The 26,179-nt window shown below is 36.4% G+C and overlaps 1 protein-coding gene and 1 pseudogene across 1 annotated transcript in view; both read left to right on the forward strand.

Annotated features, from left to right (window-relative positions):
- Window positions 1–26,179, forward strand: part of LPGAT1 (lysophosphatidylglycerol acyltransferase 1) — an 86,993-nt gene that overhangs the window by 16,185 nt on the left and 44,629 nt on the right. Inside the window, 2 exon segments of the mRNA XM_041757555.1 lie at window positions 19,081–19,199; window positions 23,670–23,765. Of these exon segments, the coding sequence (XP_041613489.1) occupies window positions 19,081–19,199; window positions 23,670–23,765 (215 nt within the window).
- On the forward strand, window positions 10,721–10,892 carry LOC121475545 (annotated as a pseudogene).

The following is a 26,179-nucleotide window of genomic DNA, read 5'->3' on the forward strand; positions in this document are numbered from 1 at the left end:
GCCCTGCACTCCTGCATGCCACTATAGTCCCACGACTCTACCCGCTGCTCTAGCTTCCACTGTTACTTTCTGAGCCTCTTTGGCATCTCCTCTGTAATCATGGTTCCTAACCTTCAGGCTGCTTCAGAGTTCTCTCAGGGTAAGAATCCATACACATATCTAAGTACCATCTGTGGATGAATAAATAATACATCTTGTAAGCAGGTGTTGATATTTTTTGAATATACGTAGCTGTTGTTTTAACTAATAAATCCCTTAAAAGCATTATAAATGTTTTGTTGTTTTGTTGCTTTTAGTTATGGGTGTTTTCACTCAGTGATAAAAGAACTACTGTATAGGTATCTGCTGTATTTTTTGACATTAAAGAAGACTGTTCATGCTTAGAACAGTTAGGCCATCCTGCCTCATGACATAAAGCTTTCAGAATTCCACTTTAAGGGCAGGGGTTGTAGTTCTTCCTTTTACCTTTCTGTAGTGGTTGGCCAAGCCACAGCACCTAGGCCACATCCAGCCCATTGCCTGTCTTTTTGTCAATCTTCTCCAGTTCCGAGTTTTTACAGATGACCATCTGTAACTGATGATAGGAAACACTTTGAATCCCCATTAAATGAAATGTTACTCCTCCCAAGAAAGAATTCCATTATTCTCGGGGATCCCTGGGTGGCGCAGGGGTTTAGCGCCTGCCTTTGGCCCAGGGCACGATCCTGGAGACCTGGGATCGAATCCCACATCGGGCTCCCGGTGCATGGAGCCTGCTTCTCCCTCTGCCTGTGTCTCTGCCTCTCTCTCATCCTGTGTGCCTATCATAAATAAATAAAAAAATTAAAAAAAAAAAAAAAAAAGAATTCCATTATTCTCCTTAGTAGACCTGTGTTACAGAAAGTTGTATTCAGCTTTATATTTTGAATTTTGTTCATTAAAAACTCAAGAGATATGTTGGAAAACAAATTTGTCATGTAAATGCCTATGTAATATACTCAGGCCTATAGAGCCTAAAATTTTTACTGTCTGACCCTTTTACAGAAAAATTTACTGACCCTGCCTTATAGTAGCACTTCCCAAATTTGTCCGGAGCTTTATGTAGTCTGTATGCTTTCCTTTATCCTGGAGATTCTGATTCAGTACATTGGGATGGAACCTGGGAACCTGTATTTTTAATAAGTCATTTGGTTGTTTGGGAATCACTGCCTTTTGGTGCATTTGTAGGGTTAAACTCCCAAGAGCTGATAAAATGGATATTGGTTTAGATGCCAGAGGACAGTTTATTATTTTCTTATTTCAACATTTATGAACTGTGGGACCTTATCCAAGTGGTGACTTGTTCTACAGGTTTTTAAAAATTTTCTAGTTCATTTGTTTATAGATAGTTTTGCTCTATTCCTTACAGTAGTAATTCTTTTACCTTTTGGGGTTTTTAAGAACTGCTTTTAGAATGTGATGAAAGTTTTGAGCCCCTACCCCCAAAAAAGTGCCCCTGTATTAATTTCCTATGACTACCATAGCAAATTACTTCAAAAGCATGTAAAACAACAGAAGTTTATTTGTTCACATTTCCGGAGGCCAGAAGTTCAAATCAAGGTGTCAGCAGGGCCACATTCCATGCAGAGGCACTATGCGGTGTTCCTTGTCTCTTCCAGCTTCTGGTAGCTATGGGCATTCCTGAGCTTGTGGCTGCATCACTCCGGCCTCTGCCTCTGGGTCACATTGCAGCCCCTTTATGTGTATTCTCTGTGTTTCTGTTATAAGGACATGTGTCATTGAATTAGGGCCATCTGGATAATCCAGAGTAAGCTCCTTTCAAGATCCTTAATTTAATCACATCTTTTACCCTAACAGAGTAACAATCACAGGTTCCAGGAATTTGACATGGATATCTTGTGGGGTGGGGTGCTTACCACAGCACCTTTGCGCATGCCCACAGCTTTACAAACAATTTCAAGGGGTTCACAATGCTTTGAAGTCCATATACAGAGTCCGTGGACTCCAGGTTTGAACTTGCTCAGTGAGAAGCATTTTATGCCGACAGTGTATTCTACTTATTAGTCCCTGTTTTCTCCTCTATGTCATGTTCTTGCATTCATCATCCTATTACTACTGATCTTGAAGTGATGTCTTCTTCTTGGGACCTTAGATTCTTCAATTTAGAGTTTGCTTTTTTAAAAAAAGATTTTATTTATTTGTTTACGAGAGACACAGAGAGAGAGAGAGAGAGAGAGCAAGAGAGGCTGAGACACAGGCAGAGGGAGAAGCAGGCTCCATGCAGGGAACCTGACATGGGACTCGATCCCGGGACTCCAGGATCACGCCCCGGGGTGAAGGCAGGCGCTAAACCCACTGAGCCACTCAGAAATCCCTAGAGTTTGCTTTTTGAGTTAGTTTCTCTGCTTCCTTTAGGAATGCTTTATCTGCTGAGGAGATTGAAATGTTAAAAGAAAAGAAAAGCTTTTCCCAAGCCTTTTTACTGAATTCTATAGCAAGGAGACTAAGCCTCTGTGCAAAACCACATGTAACTGGTAATGCCTCCAGTGAGAAGAGAAGCTTCCCTAGAGTACCTGATGTGCCAGGCCTTCTAGCAAGTGCTTTCAGATGGCTTCGTGTTAAATACTGAAACCAGCCCTCAGAGGGAAGTCCTATCAGCCATGTTCCGTACATGAGAAAGTGAAGATTTGTGGACACTTAAGTAACTTGTCCAGTATGTAGGTGCGAGAGCTAGCAAGGGACAGAGCTGGCCTTTGAAGGAAGGTCTTATACCCATACTGTTTTCATTATACCATGAAAATATAGCACCCCCCCCCTTTTAGTTCCCTTTAGTTGAATGCTTAGTCATCTCAGTAGACAGGGGGTATCTATGCTTCGGTTTCAGGGGCCTGCAGACCTGGATTTCAGTAGGATTTAGAGTGCTTACTTATGGCATTACCTTACTCAGTATCTTCTCAGCTCCTTAGCTTTAAATAAGACTGACCCCTGGCTCGTGTGCCTTATGGGGCTGCTGTCACAACTGAGAAAATATGAACGAAAGCTCTTCAAAATCAGCCAATTTTACTAATGTGTTGTACTATTAGTTAATCTCTCATTGGATTATACTTTTAGTACTTCCTTCTTTGGCTATCCTAGGTTTCAAAGTTTGGGATATGGTCAAGCCTCAAACCAGAGGCTGTATTAGCTCCAACTCTGAATTTATTTTTCTTTTCTTTTTTTTTTTTTAATTTTTTTTTTTTTTAATTTATGATAGTCACAGAGAGAGAGAGAGAGAGAGGCAGAGACACAGGCAGAGGGAGAAGCAGGCTCCATGCACTGGGAGCCCCACGTGGGATTCGATCCCGGGTCTCCAGGATCGCGCCCTGGGCCAAAGGCAGGCGCCAAACCGCTGCGCCACCCAGGGATCCCTTATTTTTATTTTCTAAAGAACTCTTAGGCACTTGGCTGGTGTGAGTGCCTGTATCTGCTTTCTTCACTTGCATTTTCAGGGGAATCCCTAGTTTTGTCCAGCTCGGCTCCACTTAGGATATCTACATATGTGATAACTTTTTAAAAAAATTTTTTTACTTATTCATGAGACAGAAAGAGGCAGAGACACAGGCAGAGGGAGAAGCAGGCTCCATGCAGGGAGCCCAACATGGGACTCGATTCCGGGACTCCAAGACCTTGCCTCAGGCCAAAGGCAGGTGCCAAACTGCCAAGCCACCCAGGGATTCCCGATAGCTTTCTGAGCATTTCTCTTTCCTGGGTCAATTTTTAACTCGTTGCCTCTTTTCTAAGGGTTTGGGGGATGGTCTGGGACTGTGCTCTGGGGATTCCTCCCCTTTTCTCTACCCCTCTCCCAATTTCTTCATGCCCCCATTCATCTAGAGATAGTCTTTTATCCAAAGCCAATATCCCATCTCTCTTACTTCATCTCACTAATTACTGTCTCCCTCTATCTTTGCCCTTGTCTTCCAGGACAGATTTTAAAATTTTATTCATGAGAGACTCACAGAAAGAGGCAGAGACAGAGAGAGGGAGAAGCAGGCTCCCTACAGGGAGCCTGATGTGGGACTCGATCCCAGGACCCCAAGATCACAACCTGAGCCAAATGCAGATGTTCAACCACCGAACCAGCCAAGTGTCCCAGACATTCTCATCTAAAAAACAAAACAAAACAAAACAAAAACCCTTCATTTAACAGTTACTCCTCTCCATCCCCACACTCTTTCATTCCTTCACTCCATCCCTCATATTTCCAGTTCCTTTTCCCTGCGGCTTTCTGTGGTTTATAAGATCATATTTTCAAAATTCTGGTGCCTTAGTAAACGGGCCCAAGCCTGCTGCTCAGCCTTATCTTGTTGGTGTTCCTTTCCTTTATTCTTCCAGTTACAGTGCAGAATGTCCTTTGTATTGAGAGCCAGGTCTTTTGTTTGGATTCTATTCCTTCCTGCTTTTTTTGCGAACCTTCCTCCAGTGTTAATGTACTCTTTCTTTAACTTTTATAAAAACCTTCACATTTCCAGTTACACTTACAAAGCTGGGGGATATGGTAATCTGGGTCCACTTTCCCATGTATCAGCAAGAGACTGGAGCTGGACAGTAGCTGCCCTCCTTGGGGGCAAGGGGGTGGCGGGCGGGCACTATTTTCACACAGTCCCACTGCTTCCTCCTGTCAGAGAGGATGCCACTTCCCTCACTTTTGTCATCTGCCTGGTGACAAAAGGAATTTTATATTTCCTGGCCTAAATTCTTTTTTTAAAAAATATTTATCTATTTATTTGACAGCATGAGAGAGAAGGAGAAAGAGAGGGATGGAGCATGAGCACGGGGAGCTGCAGGCAGAGGGGGAGAGAGAAGCAGACTTCCCTCTGAGTAGGGAGCCTGATGCAGGGGCTCAATCCTAGGACTCTAGGATCATGACCCGAGCTGAAGGCAGATCTTAAAAGTATCTCTGTCATCTGACCTTGTTTTTACAGATACAGCTTTATTTTTCATTCTTCCCAGTACCAGCTATCTGTTCCAGAAGGTGTTGACTCAGGCCCTGATCCCCGTGTCTTTGATATCTCTTCCCTTCATGTGTCAGTGCATAATGATTTCTTCTTCTCCTACTACCTGTGGGACATATTTTCATAGATAATGCATTGTTCCCCAGTGTGTCTTTTATTCTCAGTAAGTGAGCAAACTTCTTGAAGGCAGGGATCATGTTACATCAGATTGGAAAGTTTGCTTAGGTTTTATATGGAAGAAAATGTATGTTTTAAAAACTAAAATAGGGCTCATTGAGATGCTGGTGAGTGAGATACTGGCATGACAGTAAGCACATGAAAGGTGAAAATGACAAGGAACAGCAGATTCATGATTCTGGTCTCAAGCTTACTCCGGGGCATGTATCTGTGGGCTGGGAAGGCAAGCGGAATTGCCAAATGATTTAAAATGTTCTCTGTTTCAGTCTTTTTCATTTCTTGTTTTCCCCACCTTTCACTTTCTCTCTCTCGCTTTCTTTTCTTTCTGCTAAGCTCCTATAGTTGAATTTCATGAGTTAATTTCTTTGTGATGGAATCTCAGTCTACTTCTATGACCCCCAGTGATAGAACCCTGTTTCTCTATGAAGAGAATAAAACTAGTTGAATGAATGAACATAGCAATAAGTGCTTTGGGGGATAGTGAGCAGGAGGTGATGTAAATTAATTATACTTACCATCTGTATGTTTTTCTTTGCAACTGATTTCTGTTTCTAAGAAGCAGCCTAAGAGTTCTGTTTCTTGTATTTGATTTAAATTATCTGTGAAGGGAGGGATTTGGGTTCAGATATCTCTATGTTCCTTTCTAATTCTAAACTTCACTAAAATCAAAACCCCTACCATTTTTAATGGTCAGATTCTGAAGCTATTTAAAGCTCTAGTAGCAAAGCAAAGAAGTACCTACATTACACAATTCCTGGCAATTTCCTGGCAATTTGGTATAATCTTTAGAAGTTAGAATTACCCTTCTTCCAGTTATTCATTTCAGGAACCCGAGGCAGATATACTGCAGAATTCCATTGCTTAAGCTGTCCCAATGGAATCAAAGTACCTTTGATTTAAATTCTGATCTCTGAATTTAGTATAGTGTTCTATAGGTAAGTGAAAGAAGCTATTTAAAAGGTTGAGAAAACAAAACTAAGCAAATTAAGGGTTTTGCAGAGAGTAAAATACTTTTATTGGAACATACTAGCAGAAGAAACTTAAGATGTAAGTCTTAGCTACTTCAGCTCTCAGTGCTTTCATAAAATAAATTTGGACCAGACTACTTTGGGGGAGAGGTTGTTGTGAATGTGAGAAAATGAGCATTTAAGAAACAAAGAAAAATGCAGTCCAGTAGTAAAAATCTTTCATTATTACTTTGTTCTGAAGGCAGGTGGTGGGGGGAGAACTCCCTGAATTACAAAAGTAATAAGTTAAATGCTGAAAATTTGGAGAATCAGAACAATATAAAGAAAGGAGAACACAAGAGCAGGAATCATTTGTATTTCTGCCATGCTGCAGTAATCATTATCCTTGGTAATCACATTCTCCCCTTGCGTCTAACCCCCTGGCAACCCCTGATCTGTTCTCTTTCACTATAATTTTGTCTTTCTGAGAATGTCATATTAACGGAAGCTTTTGAGATGGACCTCCTTCTCTGAGCATGCTTGTTGAAAGTCACCCAAGTTGTTGCATGTATCATTAGAATGTTCTTTTTTGTTGCTGAGTGGTATTCCATTGAATGGATGTACCACAGTTATATCCATTCAGCTATTAAAGGACATGTGGGTTGTTTCCAGGTTTGGGCAATTATGAATAAAGCTGGTGTAAATATTCGAGTACAGGTTTCTATGTTACATAAGTTCCCCTTTGTCTTGGGTAGGAATAAACAAACTATGCCCCATGGGTCAAATTTTTCTGTTGCCTGTTTTCATATGGCCCTATGAGCTAAGAATGACTTTTACATTTTTAAATGTTTGTCAAAACCAACAACAAAAGAAGATTTTTAACTTTATGGGAAGCTGCTGAATGGTTTCCAGAATGGCTATACCATTCTGCGTTTCCGTAGCTACAATTCCAGTTTTTTTCCTGGATACAAAGGTACAAATCCTTTGTTGGCTATGTGATTGTGTATATTTTCTCACAGTCTTTTCATCCCTTTAACAGTATCTTTTGCTGAGCAAAAAGTTTAAATTTTGATGAAGTCCAGTTTACTGATTTTTTCTTTTATGGATTATGCTTTTCATGTCATGTCTAAGAACACTTTGCCTAGCACCAGGTCATGGATGTTCTCCTAAGTTTTCTTCTGGAAATTTTGTAGTTCTAAGTTTTACATTCAGTTCTCTGATCCATTTTGAATTTGTTGTTGTATAAGGTATTGGTTGAGGTTTCATATTTCTGTAATTTTGTTTGTTGAAAAGACTATTTTTTTCCTCCATGGGGTTGATTTTGCACCTTTGTCAAAAATCACTTAGCCATATTCATGTGGTCTATTCCTAGCCTCTCTTTTCTGTTCTGTTGATCTGTGTGTCTCTCTTTTATCAGTACCAGACCATCTCAATTACTGTAGCTTTATAGTGAGTTTTGAAATTGAGTAGTGTGAGTCCTCCAATTATATTCTTTTTTTCAAAGCTATTTTGGGTGTTCGAGTTTGTTGGCCTTTCTTTATAAATTTTGGATTCCTGTTGTCTGTATCTGAAAAAATTCTTACTGGGATTTTGATTGAGATTACATTATATTTGTAGATTCATTTGTGGGAGAATTGGCTCTTTATTGTGTTGAATTGTTCAATCCACAGACATTTCATTTTATTTTGGCCTTCCTTGGCCTTCTATGTGTTTTACATTTATAGCTAAGTATATTTTTTGAACTATCATGAATAGGATTTAAATTTTTTTATTTCTTCTTACTCATTTATGTTACAAAAAGATTGATATTTTGTGTGTTGACTTCAAATACTGCAACTTTATTAAACTCAATAATAAGAGTATTTTTGTTTCAAGTTTTTATTAAAATTCTAGTTATTTAACATTAGTATAATATTGGTTTCAGGAGTAGAATTTAGTGATTCATCACTTACATAGAATACCCAGTGCTCATCATTAGCAAGTGCCCTCCTTAATACCCATCACTCATTTAGCCCATCCCCCACCCACGTCCCTCCATCGACTCTCAGTCTGTTCTCAATAGTTAAGCATCTCTGTGGCTTGCTTTCCTCTTTCTTTTTTTTTTTCTTTCCCATATGTTCATCTGTTTTGTTTCATAAATTCCATATATGAGTGAAATCATATATTTATCTTTCTCTGACTGACTTATTTCACTTATTTCCACAGTGCATATAGCAAGATTTCACTCTATTTGATGGCTGGATAATATTCCTGTGTGTGTGTGTGTGTGTGTGTGTGTGTGTACACACCACATCTTTTCTTCTTTATCCATTCATCAGTCAATGGACAGTTAGTCTCTTTCCATTTGGCTGTTGTTAGTAATGCTGCTACAAACATTGGAGTGCATGTGCCCCTTCAATAATGAGAGCTTTTTGTAGATTAGTTGAGATATTCTACCTAGACAGTCATGCCATTGGAATATGAACAGTTTTATCTCCCTTTCCAATGTACATGACTTTTTCCCCCTTGTATTATTGAACTGACTATACTGTGAAATAAGAGAGAAGAGATTTGATGTCCTTGCTCTGTTCTGAATCTTATGGGGGAATTATTAATGTATAACTACTACTAAATATTATCTGAGCTATGGGTTTTGTGTAGAAACACTTCATTACACTGAGGAAATTCCTTTCCTTTTTTTTTTTTTTAAGATTTTATTTATTTGTTTATGAGAGACACAGAGAGGGGTAGAGACATAGGCAGAGGGAGAAACAGACTCCCTGTGGGGAGCTTGATGGAGAACTCAATACCAGGACTCCAAGATCATGCCCTGAGCTGAAGATAGACACTCAACCACTGAGCCATCAGGCATCCGGAGAAAATTCCTTTCTATTCTTAGTTTACTAAGATTTTTTATTATGAAAGTATATTGAAATTTGTTATATGCTGTTTGTCCATCAATTCATATGTCTTAGTCCATTTAGGCTGCTGTAGCAAAATATCACAGGTTGGGTTGTAAATAACAGAAATGTATTGCTTATAGTTCTGGAGAGTGAGAAGGCCAAGATCAAGGTGCCAGCATGTTCACCTTATGGTGAGGGCTATCTCCATGGTTCTTGGCCTTCTCACTATGCCCTCACATGGTGAAATGAGCTGGAGAACTCTGGGGATCTCTTTTATAATGACACTAATCCCATTTATGAGGGCCACACCCTTTTGACAATTACCTCCCAAAGATCCCACTGACTATTTACATCACCTTGGGGGTTAGGATTTCAATATATGGATTTTAGGGAGACACAACTGTTTAAACCATATCAATATGATCAGAAGGTTTTTCTTATTTAGATTGTTAATATGGTGGATTACATTGATTTCTGATATTGAACCAACCTTGCATTCCTGTGATACATCTTACTTGGTTGTGATGTATACTGTTGGATTCTACTTGGTAATATTTGTCGAAGAATTTAATGGATATTAATGGTAATTTTAATGTAGTTTTCTTTTGTATGTTTCTGATTTTGGTATCAGAGTAATGCTGGTCTCATATAATAAACTTGAAGGTGTTATCTTCTGTTTCCTGGAAGAGATGGTTTAGAATTGTTGTTCTTTTTCTAAATGTTTAGTAGAATATGCCAATTGGTACCACTTGGGCCAGAAGAATTATTATTTGGAAATTTGGGGCTATAATCAAATTTTTTTAATAGAGATACTATGCAGGTTATTTAATCTTTGATGAGTTTGTTAGTTTGTGGTTTTCAAGGAATTGGTCCATTTCACTCAAATTGTCATATTTATGTTTGTAAAGTTGCTCATAATATACCTTTAATTTTTAAATAATCTTTGTGGCATGTAGTGATGTCCTCTCTTTCATTCCTGACATTGATAATTTGGGGTGGGGTGTTGGTTAGCTTTGCTAGAGGTTTATAAATTGTATGGACTTTCTGAAAGAGTTCTTTTGTTTTCATTTATTTTCTTTACTTTTCTGTTTTTTATTGATTTCATTGACTTCTGCTCTTTTGATTCTTTGGTCCTCTGTAATCCATTTAGAACTTATTTACATCCAAAAAAGATTTTAGATTTCTATGAGTTTATTCACTGACTGACTCAAAGAATATGTTAAAAAGTCATGTCTTCTAAATTTGTTATGTGTTTTTCAGTCAAGTTTATTGTTGTATAATTTGCATACAGTAAAATTTACCCTTTGTAGTTTATAGCCTCTGAGTTTTTGACACATATGCAGTTATATAAACACCACCACAATGAAGATATACAGCAGTTCTGTTACTTCCTAAAATTCATTTTTGTGTGTTTAACTTACTTGTTTTGATAACATTTGTAAATAGAAACATTTTTACTCTTTGTTTTAAGAATGTCACCATAGTTTTTAGATCAGAAATCCCATAGTTCTTTGCTTTGTGTATTTATTTGTCTAGCACTTTCTATAATAAATAGCTAGTAATCAGCATTAGGGAATTACCTAAGCTACAGGACTTACATGTAATAAATGATTATATAGCCATTAAAAATAATGTGGAAGCATATTTCATGACAGCAATTTTATATGATATATTAAATTTCAAATGGTATAAGGCAGTATGTTAAGTATCATTCCTTTTTGGCTTGAAAAGTTATCTTTATATAAGCTTTGCACAGTGGCAGTTATCATAGCCAATGAGATTTATCCGAGGCATGATTATTGCTAATTGAAAATTTATCTTTATATACATAGAAAAATCACTGGAAGATATGCTACACAGTTTTAATAGCATCTTCTTACCTCTGGATAGTGGAATTTTGGGTGATTGTTTCCTGTGTGTTGTTTGGTATTGTTTAAATTGTTTAATTATTACTTATATTATTTTATATATTATATAACATATATATTATATTATTTAAATGTTTGGAAACTATACATTTTTAGAAAAAGTTAATCTTTATACTGTTTTTAAGTAATACCTTAAAAAGTATTTTTTCTAGTTTGTATTTGAATTTTATTATAATTTGTATTATATCAATATTCAGCAGTGTTCTTTAATTATGAATATATAATCTATACATAGCTGAGCCATATAATAAAGTTGTATTTACTTTCACTTTCCTACAGTGTTTTCCCTAGAGTTAGTAATTTTTATTTTTGTTTTTTGTTTTGTTTTTCTTTTGCTTACTTCTCTCTGAAATGATCACTAATTCAACCCCAAGCTTCTTGTTAGTTTTAGAGTTCTCAAGTCATTCATATGCTATTCTGTCAATTTCATCTTTTTGAACAATCTCTCTAGGAAACCCAACTTAACCCCAGTTTGGACTGGTTATCTAGCAACTCTAACATGCAGCTAACTAACACCCTGGGACCTGACATCCTTTTCCTATCATCCTGGGAATTCCTTTTGCCTGTCCTTGGATTTGCATTCCCAGCTTCTTAATATCATAGTTTTCTCTTTCTTGGTTTATCCCCTTATTTGGCAAGCACATATCCAGCTTCCTGAGAATAAGAGGTTTGTTTTTTTAAGATGTTGCACACCTGATGGATAGTTTGGGTGGAGAATTCCAGGTTGGAAATAGTTCTTCAGGTTTCTGAAACTGTCACTTGCTTTTAACTTTTTATAGCTGTTGTCCAAAGTCTGTTGTCCTTACCTTTGTTTCCTGTTTTTTTCTTTCTGAACATTTGTAGATCTTCTCTTTGCCTGCATTGTTCTGAAACTTTGTATGTATGCCTTGATGTGGGTCTTTTCATCCACTGTACTGGTTACTGGATGTTCCCTGTTAATCTGGAAATTCACATCCTCAGATGTTCTTTAATTAAAAATTTCTTTGGTTTCTTTTCCTCTGTTCTTTTTTCTGGAACTTCTGTTATTTGAATATTAGACTTTGTGGAATGGCCTTCTCATGTTCAAATCTTTTCTCTCCTGTTTTTCAACTCTTAATCTACTTTCCAGATTTCCCTAACTTCACCTCCCAGTCTTTCTATTAAGATTTTAATTTTGCTAACATGGTGATTTCCAACAGCTCCTTTTTCTTCTCTAAATGTTCCTTTTTTTTTTTTTTGAAAGCATCTTCTTCTTATCTCATGGTTATATTGCCATCATCATCATCTCCTCTTATTTCAGTGTATTAATGCTGGTCTCTTTTGAAGTTTTCTTTTTCATGTATTGTTTCTGTTTCCTCCAGGTCTTTTATTTTTCTGTTTTCTGTCTTTCACATTAAAGGCTTTTGGGGGGTATCTGGTAATAACACGTAACAATGCACTTTTTAAAAAATTTAACAATTTATTTAAACTAAAAAACAAACAAACAAACAAAAAACCCAAAACAGTTCATCCATTGCCCATCCCCACTCCCACAACCCTCTGGCAACCACTAGCTTGTTTTCTGTGTCTTTACGCTTGGCATTTGTTTGTTGGCTTGCTTTTAAGATTCCACATATAACGGGGCACCTGGGTGGCTCAGTCAGTTGAGCATCTGCTTTTGGCTCAGGTCATGATCCCAGAGTCCTAAGATTGAGCCCCCCACATCAGGCTCCCTGCTCCTCGGAGAGCCTGCTACTCCCTTTCCCTCTGCCTGCTTATGCTCTCTTTCTGTCAAATGAATAAATAAAATCTTTTTTTAAAAAAAGATTCCACATATTTAAAAAGGTCATACAGTGTCTTTCTCTGACTTATTTTACTTAGCATAAAACCCTCAAGGTCTATCCATATTATTGCAAATGGCAAGACTTCACTCCTTTTATGGCTGAATAATATTCCTCCATGGTGTGTGTGTATGTGTTTGTGTGTGTGTGTGTGTGTGTGTGTGTGTGTGTGTGTGTGTTTATCCATTCATTCATTGATGAACATAAGTTATTTCCCTATCTTGGCTAATGTAAATAATGCTGCAGTGAACATGAGGTGCACATTATCTTTTCCAGTTTGTGTTTTTCTTTTCTTCAGATAAATACCTAGAAGTGGAATCAGGAGCTTTTCCTAATGTCTGGACCCTACATCTGAGAATTTGAATAGGATGAGTAAGGGTGGACAAAGGGGATGGCACTGAGTATCTCTGTCAGAGTAGCAGCCACTGCGGTTTCTTTTAATCTCCCCCTTGCTTGGCTCTTCCTCACCAGCCAGCCTCCTCTCCGCTAATCATTGCCTGCTTTCTCACAGCCACTCTTAATTAATAGCCTCAGTCTCTTCTTCTCTCTTGCCCCATTTGCTCTGCTCTCCCCTAACTTTAGATGAACCCAGTCTGCCTCCAGTGTGGGCTATTAACAGCCACAGTTCTTGAGGTATGTAAAATTCTTTCATGGATTTTTTTTTCTCTTTTGGTGGTAGTGGGTCGTTCTTTATTCTTCACTAAATAGTGAATACCTGACCTGGCAAGACACAGTAGAAATATGACTCTTGTACTTAATAGTGATTCCAAAAGTGACTTCTACCATCACGTAATCCAGTTACCCAGGATTTCTGTCAATTATATAGCATTGATTTTCATTTTATATTTGAGTAGCCTTAATACTATCAATATTTTGTAAATAAGAAATATGAAGCACTGAATAGTAAAACAGTTTGTGGCATGAACTTTCAGGCATATTTTTTTTTTGAACTTAGGTGAGCTATTATGGTCATGTTAAGCAACCTTTCTTTCCCATATTAATTCTGTTTTGTGAGTCAGTATAATGGCCTTAAGCATCACTGTTTTTAAGGAATTTGTGGTGCATTAATACTGTTTTTAATTTCTTTTTGAGATGTGAACTATCTCGATCAATACTAGTCTGTAACTTTTGAGGGAGGTTTATTGATGATATATTAGAAAAAGGAGGAAAAAAGTATGTGTGTTGGGGGGGTAGGTGATAATCTTTGTCTTTGGTTTTTAACAAAAAGTTTTAAAATTCAGTTATGAGTAGAGAAGAAATCTGGAAGAAAACTTCCAGATTTTATTCAGTTGGCCTTCATTCCCTTTGGAAATAGTGGACCTGACCTAGTTCTTTTTTGAGAATTTGTTTCATAGAACAGTATGTTAAAATATTTTTGTTCTTCCAATCCAGTACAGTGTAAGAACTGGCAGGTATCCATAGATTCTGTTCTTTAACATGCAAATAATCCTATTCCTTAGTTAAAATATTGACTCCATTATTATACTTCTAGGTCCTGGGATAGCAAGGTATGAGCTGAGGAAGATAGCTACTTCATACATAAAATAAATGCTTTTTCTCTACAAGCATTTTTCTTTAAAGATTTTATTTATTTATTCATGAGAATACACAGAGAGGAGAGAGAGAGGCAGAGACACAGGCAGAGGGAGAAGCAGGCTCCATGCAGGGAGCCTGACATGGGACTCGATCCTGGGTCTCCAGGATCAGGCCCTGGGCTGTAGGCGGCGCTAAACCGCTGAGCCACCAGGGCTACCCTCTACAAGCATTTTTATCTTGATTTGTTTGCCGAATGACTTTCTAACGGTGGTCTTTGAAGTATGTAGTGGTATGGTAAAAGTATGATAAAAGAATACCATAAATATTGGAAACTGAATTTATTGGAAAAAAATTTAGATTTTACAAAATTCAACATGACTTTATTGCTACATCAGGATAATTTTTTAATAAGAATTTGATTGAGCTGCCTTCACTTGTTTGATTTAGTATACCATGTGAGTCTTAGTAAATTGACATTTAGTTTGAAAATAAATTTTGGCTAAGTTATGGCTGAGAGATAAAGTATGTTAGATTTAATCTTGAAAGGATTATAGAAATGAACATTGAGAACCATTTATGATATGTAACATTAGATGTCTATTAAAATGTTCTAGATGTTAAAGAACAGTGCCATTCTTTTACCATATTTTATCAGAAAAAAACTATAATTTGAGAGTATGGAATAGAATGGGAAAGAGAGAAAAAGGATGGGAAAAGTTGAGGTGGGTGAGGTATATTAGCTTCAGGGGCTACTATAATATAACAGAGGACCACAAACTGGTGGCTTCAAATAATAGAAATTTATTCTCACTGCTCTGAAGGTTTGAAGTCCAAAATCAAGATGTCAGCATAGACATGCTCTCTTTGAAAGCTCTAGGGGAGTATCCTTCCTTGCCTCTTGCTGTTTCTGGTAATTGTCCTCAGTCCTTGACTTGTAGATCTGTCACCCAAGTCTACCTCTGTTGTCACGTAGGTTTCTCTCTATGTATCTCTCTTTCCACTTTTCCCTCTTGTAAAGGGACACCAGTCATATTGGACTTAGATTTAGGGCCCACCCTAATCCAGTATGATCTCATCTTAAACTGATTTTTTCTGCAGAGACCCTGTTTTCAAATAAGGCCCCATTTACAGATTTTAGATGGATGAAAATTTGGTGGGGGGGGGGGAACACCCATTAGAACCCATTTCAGAGGATTCTAAATTCAATATATGAGATTTAAGCCAACACGCTAGAATTATACTTTATATAAAGCAAACAGGTAGGATACATTTATGTAAAAAAACTTTTTATTTGCAATTATATTCACTTACATGTTTTCCCATCGCATAGACTTAGGTATCTAGCATTTTCCATTAATGTGGCAGAAATTACATTGAGGGAGTATTTGGTTATGAAACTTATGTTTATATAGATGTGGAGCCAGAAGACTTTCCATGTTACCTCTTAATAGCTCAATATTTATAGAACCAAGATAGACTTTTCTTGAGCATCTTAACTGCTATTAGAATAATACATTTGTTCTTTTTATTTTATATGCACAACACCTAATAGTGCCTGATGCTGATTTATTGAATGAGGAATGAATTAAGGTGTGTGTGTGTGTGTGTGTGTGTGTGTGTGTGTGTGTGTCTGTCTATCTCTGTTGAAGGGTTGTCAGCAGAGGCATGATGGGGGAATTTTTATTTAGCAAATATATTCCTCTCCCTCCTTTATATTTTATTTTTTGAGTGTGTTGTATATGCATGTAAGCAGGATGGGGGGAGGGTCAGAAGGAGAGGGAAGGAGAGCATCTTAAGCAGGCTATATGCCCAGCACAAGCCCAACATGGGGCTCAATCTCATAACCCTGAAATCTTGATCTGAGCCAAAATCGAGAGTCGGATGCTTAACCAACTGAGCTACCCAGACACTCCTCCCACCATCCTTTTTAAAACCCAACTAATGGCTTTCCTGATACACTGTTCTGCATTTTGCTGTTATTACTTACAGTATATCATTTCATAATAGTATATAAATGCTATGATTATATAATATTCCTTTACATATAATTTAATTAGTTTCCCTTTAAAATTTTTAATTGTGATGAAATATACATAGCAAAACTTATCATCTTAACCATTTTTTAAAAGATTTTTTAGGGCAGCCCCGGTGGCGCAGCAGTTTAGTACCGCCTGAAGCCTGGGGTGTGATCCTGGAGACCGGGGATTGAGTCCCGCATTGGGCTCCCTGTGTGGAGCCTGCTTCTCCCTATGCCTGTGTCTTTGCCTCTCTCTCTCTCTCTCTGTGTATCTATAAATAAATAAATAAATAAATAAATAAATAAATAAATAAATAAATAAATAATTTTTAAAAGAGATTTTAAAAATATTTATTTTAGAGAGAGCTCACAAGCAGGGGGAGGAGCAAAGGAAGTGGGGGAGAGAGAATCTTGAGCCAACTCCACACAAGTGTGGAGCCCCATGATGTGGGCAGGCCTTGATCCCACAACCCATGAGATCATGACCTCAGCTGAAACCAAAATTGCTCAACTGAGCCATCCAGGCACCCCCATCTTAACTATTTTTAAGTGTACAGTTAAGCATTGTTAAGTATATTCACATTATTGTGTAATCAATCTATAGAACTTTTTCATCTTGCAAGACTGAAGCTCTCTACGAATTGAACAACACCTTCACATTTCTCCTTCCTGGCAACCATTATTTTTTTCAGTTTCTATGAATTTGAGCTAGTCTCCCTTGCTAGTCTCTCTTTCCTCTTTATTTTTTTCTAAGATTTATTTATTTGAGAGAAAGAGAGAGAGCGCATGAGAGGGAGGAGGGCCATAGTGAAAGGGAGAATCTCAAGCAGACTCCGAGCTGAGCATGGAGCCCTATGTGGGGCTCGATCTCAAGACCATGAGATCACAACCCAAGCCAAAACCAAGAGTCAGCTGCTTAACCAACTGCATCACCAAGGCACCCCTTCCTCTTTGTTCTTACAGAGCTGTAGTAACTAGTTTTTCATATGTCATTCTGCACATAAATAAATATATCTGTAAGTTGAATTCCTAGAAGTATAATTTCTGAGTAAAAAGCTTTCTGCATTTCTCAGTTTTGATATATATTGCCAAATTGACTTCCCAAACTGTTGTACCAATTCATACTCCCCACAGCAATGTTTGATACAGCAGCTGTTTAAATATGTTTCGGTAGTTAGCTTGTCAGCTGAGCTGGATGAGAACTTGGGGAAGGAAAGGCCACTGGAAGGAAAGTTAGTACTGCTGCATTTTTCAAGGAGCTGGGCTGTCTCCCAGTATTCTGCCTCTATTTCTTAAGGATTATTTGACATCCTTTAAAAAAAAAAGATTTATTTATTTATTCATGAGAGAGAGAGAGAGAGAGACATAGGCAGAGGGAGAACCAGGCTCTTCGCAGGATCCCGATGTGGGACTTGGTCCCGGATCCTTGGATAACGACCTGAGCTGAAGGCAGCTGCCCAACCACTGAGCCACCCAGGCATCCCTTGACATCCTTTTAATGTAGTTTTATGCTGCATTCAGTTAAAAAAAAATTAAAAATTTTCCTATACAGTATAAGCTATTTAAGTGTTGGTAATAATATCTGATAGAGTGTTTGGAATATCTCACTTTGCAAGGAGGTCACATAACTTAATACTGTATGTTTAGCTCAGCTGAAATTTCCTTAGTACAAAATTTTAAGGTCTTTAAAATCAATAAATAAATGCCTTGCTTAAGTGAGTTTTAAAAGAAAGAAAAAATTAGATCCCTTTTCTCACATGAACTCCTATGAGGAGTTCCACTAATGTTGGGGTGACAGTGAATGGTGTCTGGAGAAGGAGTGGAGCTGGAAGAGGCAAAGCAGGTGTGCTCCACATCTCCCCATGCCTATTTCATCCAGAATTATTACACACAGGTGGCTTGATTTCTTTTCCTTTAGCATGTGTGAGATGAGAGAATTCTAATGCATAATCAGCCTCTCATAATTTATGTCAAACATTTGAGGAACCTTAGAAACTTTGTCTTGTAGAATCTTGATGTTCAGAACTGAGGCTGGATTATATTTTTTTCTGTGAAGTAGATTTACTGTAAAATGAAACATAACCATAAGGGGACACCACTGTTTTCCTTAGAGTGTACATATAGGTTTAGGTCCAATGACTTTTTGTCTAGAGATTTTTAATAAATATAACATATTTACTAGTTTTCTTATTTTAAAATGAAAATACCTGCATATATTTGTAATGTTTCACATTTTATTATAAAGTAGAATTTGAAGGGCTCTGGAAACCTTGTCCTAATCATGATCAATATCAATAGTTTGGATTTCATTCCCCAAGATATTTTTCACTGTATCAAATAACATAAATTTTATTCCTTCTCTAAAAAGGTGGAATCATGCTATCTGTACTGTTTTGTGATTTGCTTTGTTTCCTTAATAACAAGTCAAGTGTTAATGTATAGAGAGATACCCTCTATACTTTCAGTGGATTTATATACTCTTCCCTTATATTATTACTTTCTTTTCACTCCCTTATTGGTGAACATTTAAGTTCCAATAAACATCCCTTATGCATATATCTTTGCCTATTTGTACAGATGTTTGTACAGGATAAATTCTAAGAAATAGAACTTCTAGATCAAAGGATGACCATTTTACATTTTAATGGGTATTTTGGGGGCTTTATAAAATTTTATATCTTGATGTTTAGAGGAAGTAAACTTAGTTGAAACTTTGAGAAGTTTTAGCTAGGTGATGTATCATCATTGATGTACAGCAGTTTTTCTAACATAAGGTTACTGGTAATATAAAATCTTTAAAGTCATGGCTTTTTTATTCTTACAGTGATGGAATGGGGGGACGATATTAAAGCAGTTTCAAAAGATGAAGCAGTAATGTTGGTGAATCATCAGGCAACAGGAGATGTGTGCACTCTGATGATGTGCCTCCAAGACAAAGGACTGGTAAGCCAATCCTGAAGGCAGAGATAGACAGCAGAAGGGAGAGGTTAACAAAGAATCAATTCAAGTGTCTTACTATGGTTTAGAACATTAACTTTAATATCTATACTTTTCCTGAAAATTGAGAAAATTTTAAAAAGAAAAATGTATACAATTCTAGGTAATTCTAACTATAATTACAATTCTCATCTATAATTCTAAATATAATTCTAAATCTAGGACAGGGATGTGGAGACTTTCAAAAAAGTAACTGGAAAGTAATGTGAATGATATCTCCATAAAGCTATTTTTTAAAAGATAGCTGAGGTAAAAACAGTTAAGATACTCAGATTGAGGGCTGTCTTGAGGTGAAGTGGTGAGTCACTGGCTTGAACAATACAGACACAAAAAGCAGTATTGTTTAAGATGAAAGAGGCTTAAGTTGGTCAGTGAATTAGGTGATCTTGGGGATGTGTACCCCAAGAAATAAAGGTAAATATTTTGGATTGAAAGAAAAGATATTAGGCTCATTTTATTAAGTGTTGCTAGGTTATGTATGAACCATCGTTTTTATATGGCTTATATTGATAACTAAAATCCATCTATCAACTGAGCAGGTGTAAAATAAATTCAGTCTTTAGCATTAAAAGAATTGTCACCTTAGAAGTTAAAGAGGTTGGGTTCATAGAAAACTAAATAAATAGAGAGTGTATAAATTAAGGGAGCTAATATTTATCCTAATAGTAAAGAAACAAATGAATAGAGTTTATTAAGTGCTTCATATTCATGGTCAGTGACTGTAATAGAACACCATCCTGTAAAACGCTGTCCTAAAGGATCTAAGAGTTCAGCGCAAGTGGAGGGAAAGTATAATGACCAATACTGAATTGCAAAGTGAAAGTTATTTAGTGGAGGGTGGGCCCCCCATCTACAACAGGTATAGAAAACTTTGTAGAGGGGAGAGGACATAAACTTGGCATAGTTAGAGTGATGAAGCAAGTGCCTTCTTCCTTAGTGAAACAGTATTGGCCAGAGCACCAAGGCAAGACTAGCGTAGTGTGTTTAGGTCCCAGAGATTTTGATGCAGTAGCTCAGGATGGGTAGGAGAGTCAGAAAATGAGGTGAGAGTAAAGGAAAATATGTTTGGTTATTATAGAATCTGTTTTTTATGTTTATCTGGAAAGCAGAGGCATAATCTTGCTGGAATGTGGAATAAATTCAAACCCTTCTTATATTCAGAATCTTGAACTGTTAAGAGAATATCACTGTATAAATAGATTTGCACTTATAATAATATTTATTGTGATGTTAAAATTTTGTAATGACTAGTGTATTTGGCTTTTCATCAAAGAGAATCCCCAATTAACATTTTTATTCTTAATGACATGGTAATTATTCTGAGGCCTTACAAGTGTCCTTAATTGGTTTTTTAATTTCAAAGAATGATTATAATGGTCAGTATAAATACACCTAACTTTATTATTCTCACCCCAGTTTGTCATGGATAATAACTATATTAACTAGAATAGTAGGTAATCTGAAATTCACCAATTATGCAGACAAAGGAAAATTTGTCTCACTTGTTTGCTTTTGTAGTTTGACTTAGGTTCATTTTTCTGTCCAGAGTAATTTTGTTTTTATTTTCAGATTAGTTATACCAAACATTTTTATTATGATCTGATATTAGCAAATAACTTGAAATCTTGAGGAATTTTTTATCTTCCTTCATAAAGGAGTAATTGAGAAATAAAAAGCTGGAAGCATCATAATCTCTCCCTCCTGCCTAGATAAGCATAGGGCAATATTAATTTACACTTACCAATACAAATGTTTACTTGGCTTATGGCATACTCCGTGGGTACATTAAAAAAAAGAAGGCTATGGGGATCCTTGGGTGGCTCAGTGGTTTGGCGCCTGCCTTTGGTCCAGGGCGCGATCCTGGAGTCCTGGGATCGAGTCCTGCATCGGGCTCCTGGCATGGAGCCTGCTTCTCCCTCTATCTGTGTCTCTGCCTCTCTTTCTCTATGTCTATCATGAATGAATAAATAAAATCTTTAAAAAAACAAAAACAAAACAAAAACAAAAAAAGAAGGCTAATGCTGAATTGTGGGCCAATTAAAAAATGTGTTTAAAAGCAATGTTATTGTAACAAAGCTTTTAAAATTTAGTAGGAGACTTCTTGTACTACCTGTTAATGTCACTCATCCGGATTTCTGTTGGCATTTTGGTAGGACAGCACTGTTGTTCTGAACTGTCTTGGGCGTTGCTGTATGTTTTCCATACCTGACTGCTACCCACTAAATGCTGGTAGCACTCCCTAGTCATTGTGACAACCAAAATTATCCCTACAAATTTCTAAACAGGACAACCATTCAGTTTACTATAATTTCAGAAGGATATAAAGGATGAAGTCCTTCATGTAAGCCTCTCTAGATGTTTTCTATATTTAGAACACCCATGCTTCCAGATAAAGAATAATTGATGTGGACTAATTCTGTTCTGAGTGACAGGCCTATGAAACATTGACATTTGAAGAGTTGCTTCAGGCAACTGGTATTTACTGACCTTCATTCGAGGACTATAAAACGAAGAATTAATTGTATTTTCTAAATGTGCTGGTGCCTTTTAAATGGTATCTGTGAATTGAGCCATGCCCTTTTATGGTAAACGATGACAAAACTAAGAATTTTTCTTTCTTTCTCTTTTTTTAAAGGTTTTATTTATTTATTTATTTATTTGAGAGAGAGACTGAGCAAGAGCGAGAGCAAGAGAGAGAGAAGAGAGAGAAAGAGCATGAATGGGGGGAAGGTAGAGTGAGCGGGAGAAGCAGACTCCCCACTGAGAAGGGAGTCCAATGCAGGACCCCAGAATCATGACTTGAGCCGAAGGCAGACTTTTAACCAACTAATCCACCCGGGCACCGCAAGAATTTTTATTTCTATCAAAAGAACTTTATTAGACATGTAATAAACATTTATTGACTTGTAACATTTCCTTTAAAATAAGGACAGAATTATCCATACAAATCTCAGAAGATAGCTTGGCTATTTTATTGAATTGATTTGTTTTAGATGACCGTTCTAATTGAAGAAATAAATCCACTGTAAATGTAAGGTTAAATATAAAAGCTTGTTGCTTTAGCGTTGGTATTTTAAACCCAGAAATCAATAAATTGCCACTAAACTTCATATTGTGTATAAAACTCAAGTATTTTATAGATTGAAACCACTTGTTTTTGGTTTGTTCTTTGGGGCACTTTTCAGCAAATTCTATTTAGTTCAAATCTCAATCTATTTAAACAAAGTCATTACAAAGCAAAACAAGACTGAAAAATGAGATGTTGGCAATCACTTTATTCTGTATTAATTGACTTGGGGAATCAGTTCTTTACTGGCCATGAATCTTTATTTTTTTTTTAAAGTGATTTAACATAGGAAAACTGATGGGATAGGAGTTTTGTAATTGAACTATTTAGTGATGGTGAAAAATTAAGGCAGAAGCTTGAATATTATATTATTTGTCAGGTTTTATAATGTTTCTGTAAAAGCAGTGTGGGAGTGTCAATGCTAATTTTTTTCCTAATATATAAATTCGTATAATTTGGTGCTTTGAGTTGAAGCTTTACATATATTATTCCCTTAGAAACCAAAGTAGAGCTCTATTGCATTCTTGATTGAGGCTGTTGCTTTTAATGAATTTATTTAAAGATTATAACAAGGAATGCCATTTCTTCAGCAGAGAGGAACAGTTAACTAGTTTATTAATTAGACCCCTGTTTACACTTCTATTTAATTTTGAAATTTGTTTGAAATAAAGTCATTTGCTCTTAATATGAGTATTGACTCTTATCAGCAAAGGATATTATTTCTATGTTTAAGAACTGAGATGCTATAAATATTTTTGTGCCGATAAAGAGTATAGCCTTGCATAAACTAACAAATACTCTTTTTAACCGTAGAATGTATAAATCATTATATGATGTGAATTTTGAATGTTCTTTTATTTTGGACATTTTAGTACTTGTATAAAATTTTATAATTTTACATTTATACATTCATAATTTATAACTTAAAATTTTAGCCATTTAGATAAAGTCGTATTTTATAAAGCTTTAGTGCTTATTAATTAAACTTATAACCCTCATTTTGATAACTTCATTTTATTTCAAAATAATTTTACAAGTTAAATAAGAATTATCAGAGACTTTGTTTATGGTAGAACAAATTTGGAATCATTAAGTCCAAACTTAAGAAGTTAATTCAGCTTTATTTGTTAGGTAGTAATATGTGTATATACATGAGACCTGGGATCTTAAGACTTGGAATCAGGACTATTATTTTTCATGGAGACTTTGTTCTTTAATTGTAGAAATGAACACTAGATTTAAGATATTAGGTTAATTAAGAGTATGCTTGGATGATTATATTTAAAACTTAGAGACCTGGCTGCACTGTGGCAGGTTTCTTCTATTTAACATGTAATTATTTCTTTTAGGTTGTTGCACAAATGATGTGGTTGATGGATCATATTTTTAAGTACACAAACTTTGGAATTGTTTCTCTAATTCATGGAGACTTCTTTATAAGACAGGTGAGTAATGGAGCATTCCCTTTTTCACAATGATAGCCTGATCAGAATGATTCTTTATTGCAAACATAGGCATACCCAAACCAATTACATTAGATAGAGTGGGCTCTAGTATGTCAGGGAGCTCTTCTTCTGAATCTTTGTTCTCTGAAACATTTATTTTGATCTGATTTTGAATATGCTCAAGCCATAAAATGGTGACATTCCAAATATTCTAATCTCTACCTTTCTCCTCACATCTAAACAGTGCAATGTTTAGTAAAGATTTATCAAGCCCCTGCCACAGTCTCAGCTCTTCTGCTTCTTAGCTTTGTGAATCAGGCAAGTTATTTAAGTTCTCAAGTTTCCTCATTTTTCAGATGAGAATAGTAGGTATTGCCCTCATAGGGTGGTTGTGGGAGTTAAATGAAGTAATACACTCAGAACAGTGCCTGCTCCCTTTGTCATCATTTTTATCAGGATTGTCACTATCATCATCTGTATTTTCACTATTATTTTTATTGACAAGTCACTATTATATGATAAAGAAAGTATCTAAAACCAGTAGGTAGATAAAAAATATTTTGGAAATTCATAGTAGGAAAAGTGAATTCATCAGTTTTTATGAATTCAGAAAAACTTTAGAGAAGATGATGATATTAGGCACAAATCTAAAGAGTAACAGTGAGTTTGATAGAGGAAGATAAATTGAAAATGAGTCCCAAGCATCAGGTATAAGTTTAGTTAGTGTAGAAGAAAAAATCATACCCTCTTATCATGTCAGCACTACATTATGGTATTTATTTCCCTTGTATATTACTAGTATCACATGCTTTGTTTTCTCAAAAATTGAAATATATAAGAGTTTTTATGTATAGTAATGCCACACTTATCTGGTATTCATATATTTAGCAGCTTTAGCCTTGCACATAATAAGTACTTAATGAATAACTGATGAATCTGATTAAACCTCATCAGAGAACCACAAATTCAGAAATAGGCTGGAAGTGTGTAAACTTCTAAGGGGACTATAGGTGTCACAAATCACAAATGCTTTACTCTAGACACTTTTATATACAGAACATTTGGTTTTTCACATGCTATGCAATGATCTAGTTACTTCTGGAAACACTTTTGGTTCTTCTGAGCAGAAAGATGAATGAAAGCATTTCACTGGAACCTCAGGAGGAAGCAGCAGTGGGGATTGGCCAAAAGCTTGAGACAGAATAAGCAGTGATTAGAACAACTTAACAAGGGAAACTAGCCTAATCTTTAGAGTACCACGAGGGAAAGAAGCAGAAGCAACCATTGAAGCTTAGCAGTCTAGGTGAATACAGAGCCCTTTCCATCATGAGAGTGAGGAAATTATCACGGTTATACTGTAGACCCTGTTGATAATCCCAGGCTTCATTAGATTATACTAAATGGTCAGTGTACTTTGAGGATATAAAAGTGAAAATAATGTACTCCAGGGATCCCTGAGTGGCGCAGCGGTTTGGCGCCTGCCTTTGGCCCAGGGCGCGATCCTGGAGACCCGGGATCGAATCCCACGTCAGGCTCCCGGTGCATGGAGCCTGCTTCTCCCTCTGCCTGTGTCTCTGCCTCTCTCTCTCTCTCTGTGACTATCATAAATAAATAAAAATTAAAAAAAAAAAAAAGAAAATAATGTACTCCAAAGCATTTTCCTTTATATTACAATGTAAAGTTTTACATACTTAAGGATTATATTTCAAATTTATCAGAGATATTGCAAGTTCATTTCTAAAGAGCAACATTTTCTCCCCTCGCACCCCCACCCCACCAATAGATAGTAATAAAAGTCTGTAGCGTGGAGGGAGGGGAGAAAGAAAAAGTATTATTGGTAAGGAAAGTCTCTTGGATTTTACTAATAGATGTTTCCAAGAATATTAAGAATATTTTACGTGCAGTCTTGGGAACTTAATAAAGTTGAATCATGATCATTCAATTCAGTAAAATAAGAAAATGTCTTACCTGTTTTGCCTTTGGAATAATTTAAAGTCTGTAAGCATACACGTTATTTTGGGGCCTTCTTTAATAGTGTTGGCTGGAAAATTATTAGTGAATTAACCAAACTGAAAGGAAGAACTCTTGTAATATTTGTCTATGGGTTTTGGGCTTTCCTACAAATTTTTCTGGATTCCTCTTTGAAGTCTCATAAGCCATCCTCTTTCTTCTCTTTCCCTCATGCTAAGGTCCAGTCCATTAGAATGCCCTGTTTGCTCTTTTAAACTTTTTCCTGAACGTATCCACTTCTCATTAATACACCGTAGTCAAATCTCATCACACCCCCTTGCCTGTACTACTACAATAGTCTTCAGGCTTATCTCTTGGAGTCTTTCTGTCCCTGGAGCCAGCAGTTTTTTTTTTTTTTTTTTTTTAATGTAAATAAGATCATAACCCTCCCTTGTTCAAAGTCA

The sequence above is a fragment of the Vulpes lagopus genome, chromosome 1, assembly GCF_018345385.1.
Source record: "Vulpes lagopus strain Blue_001 chromosome 1, ASM1834538v1, whole genome shotgun sequence".
Classification (NCBI taxonomy): domain Eukaryota; kingdom Metazoa; phylum Chordata; class Mammalia; order Carnivora; family Canidae; genus Vulpes; species Vulpes lagopus.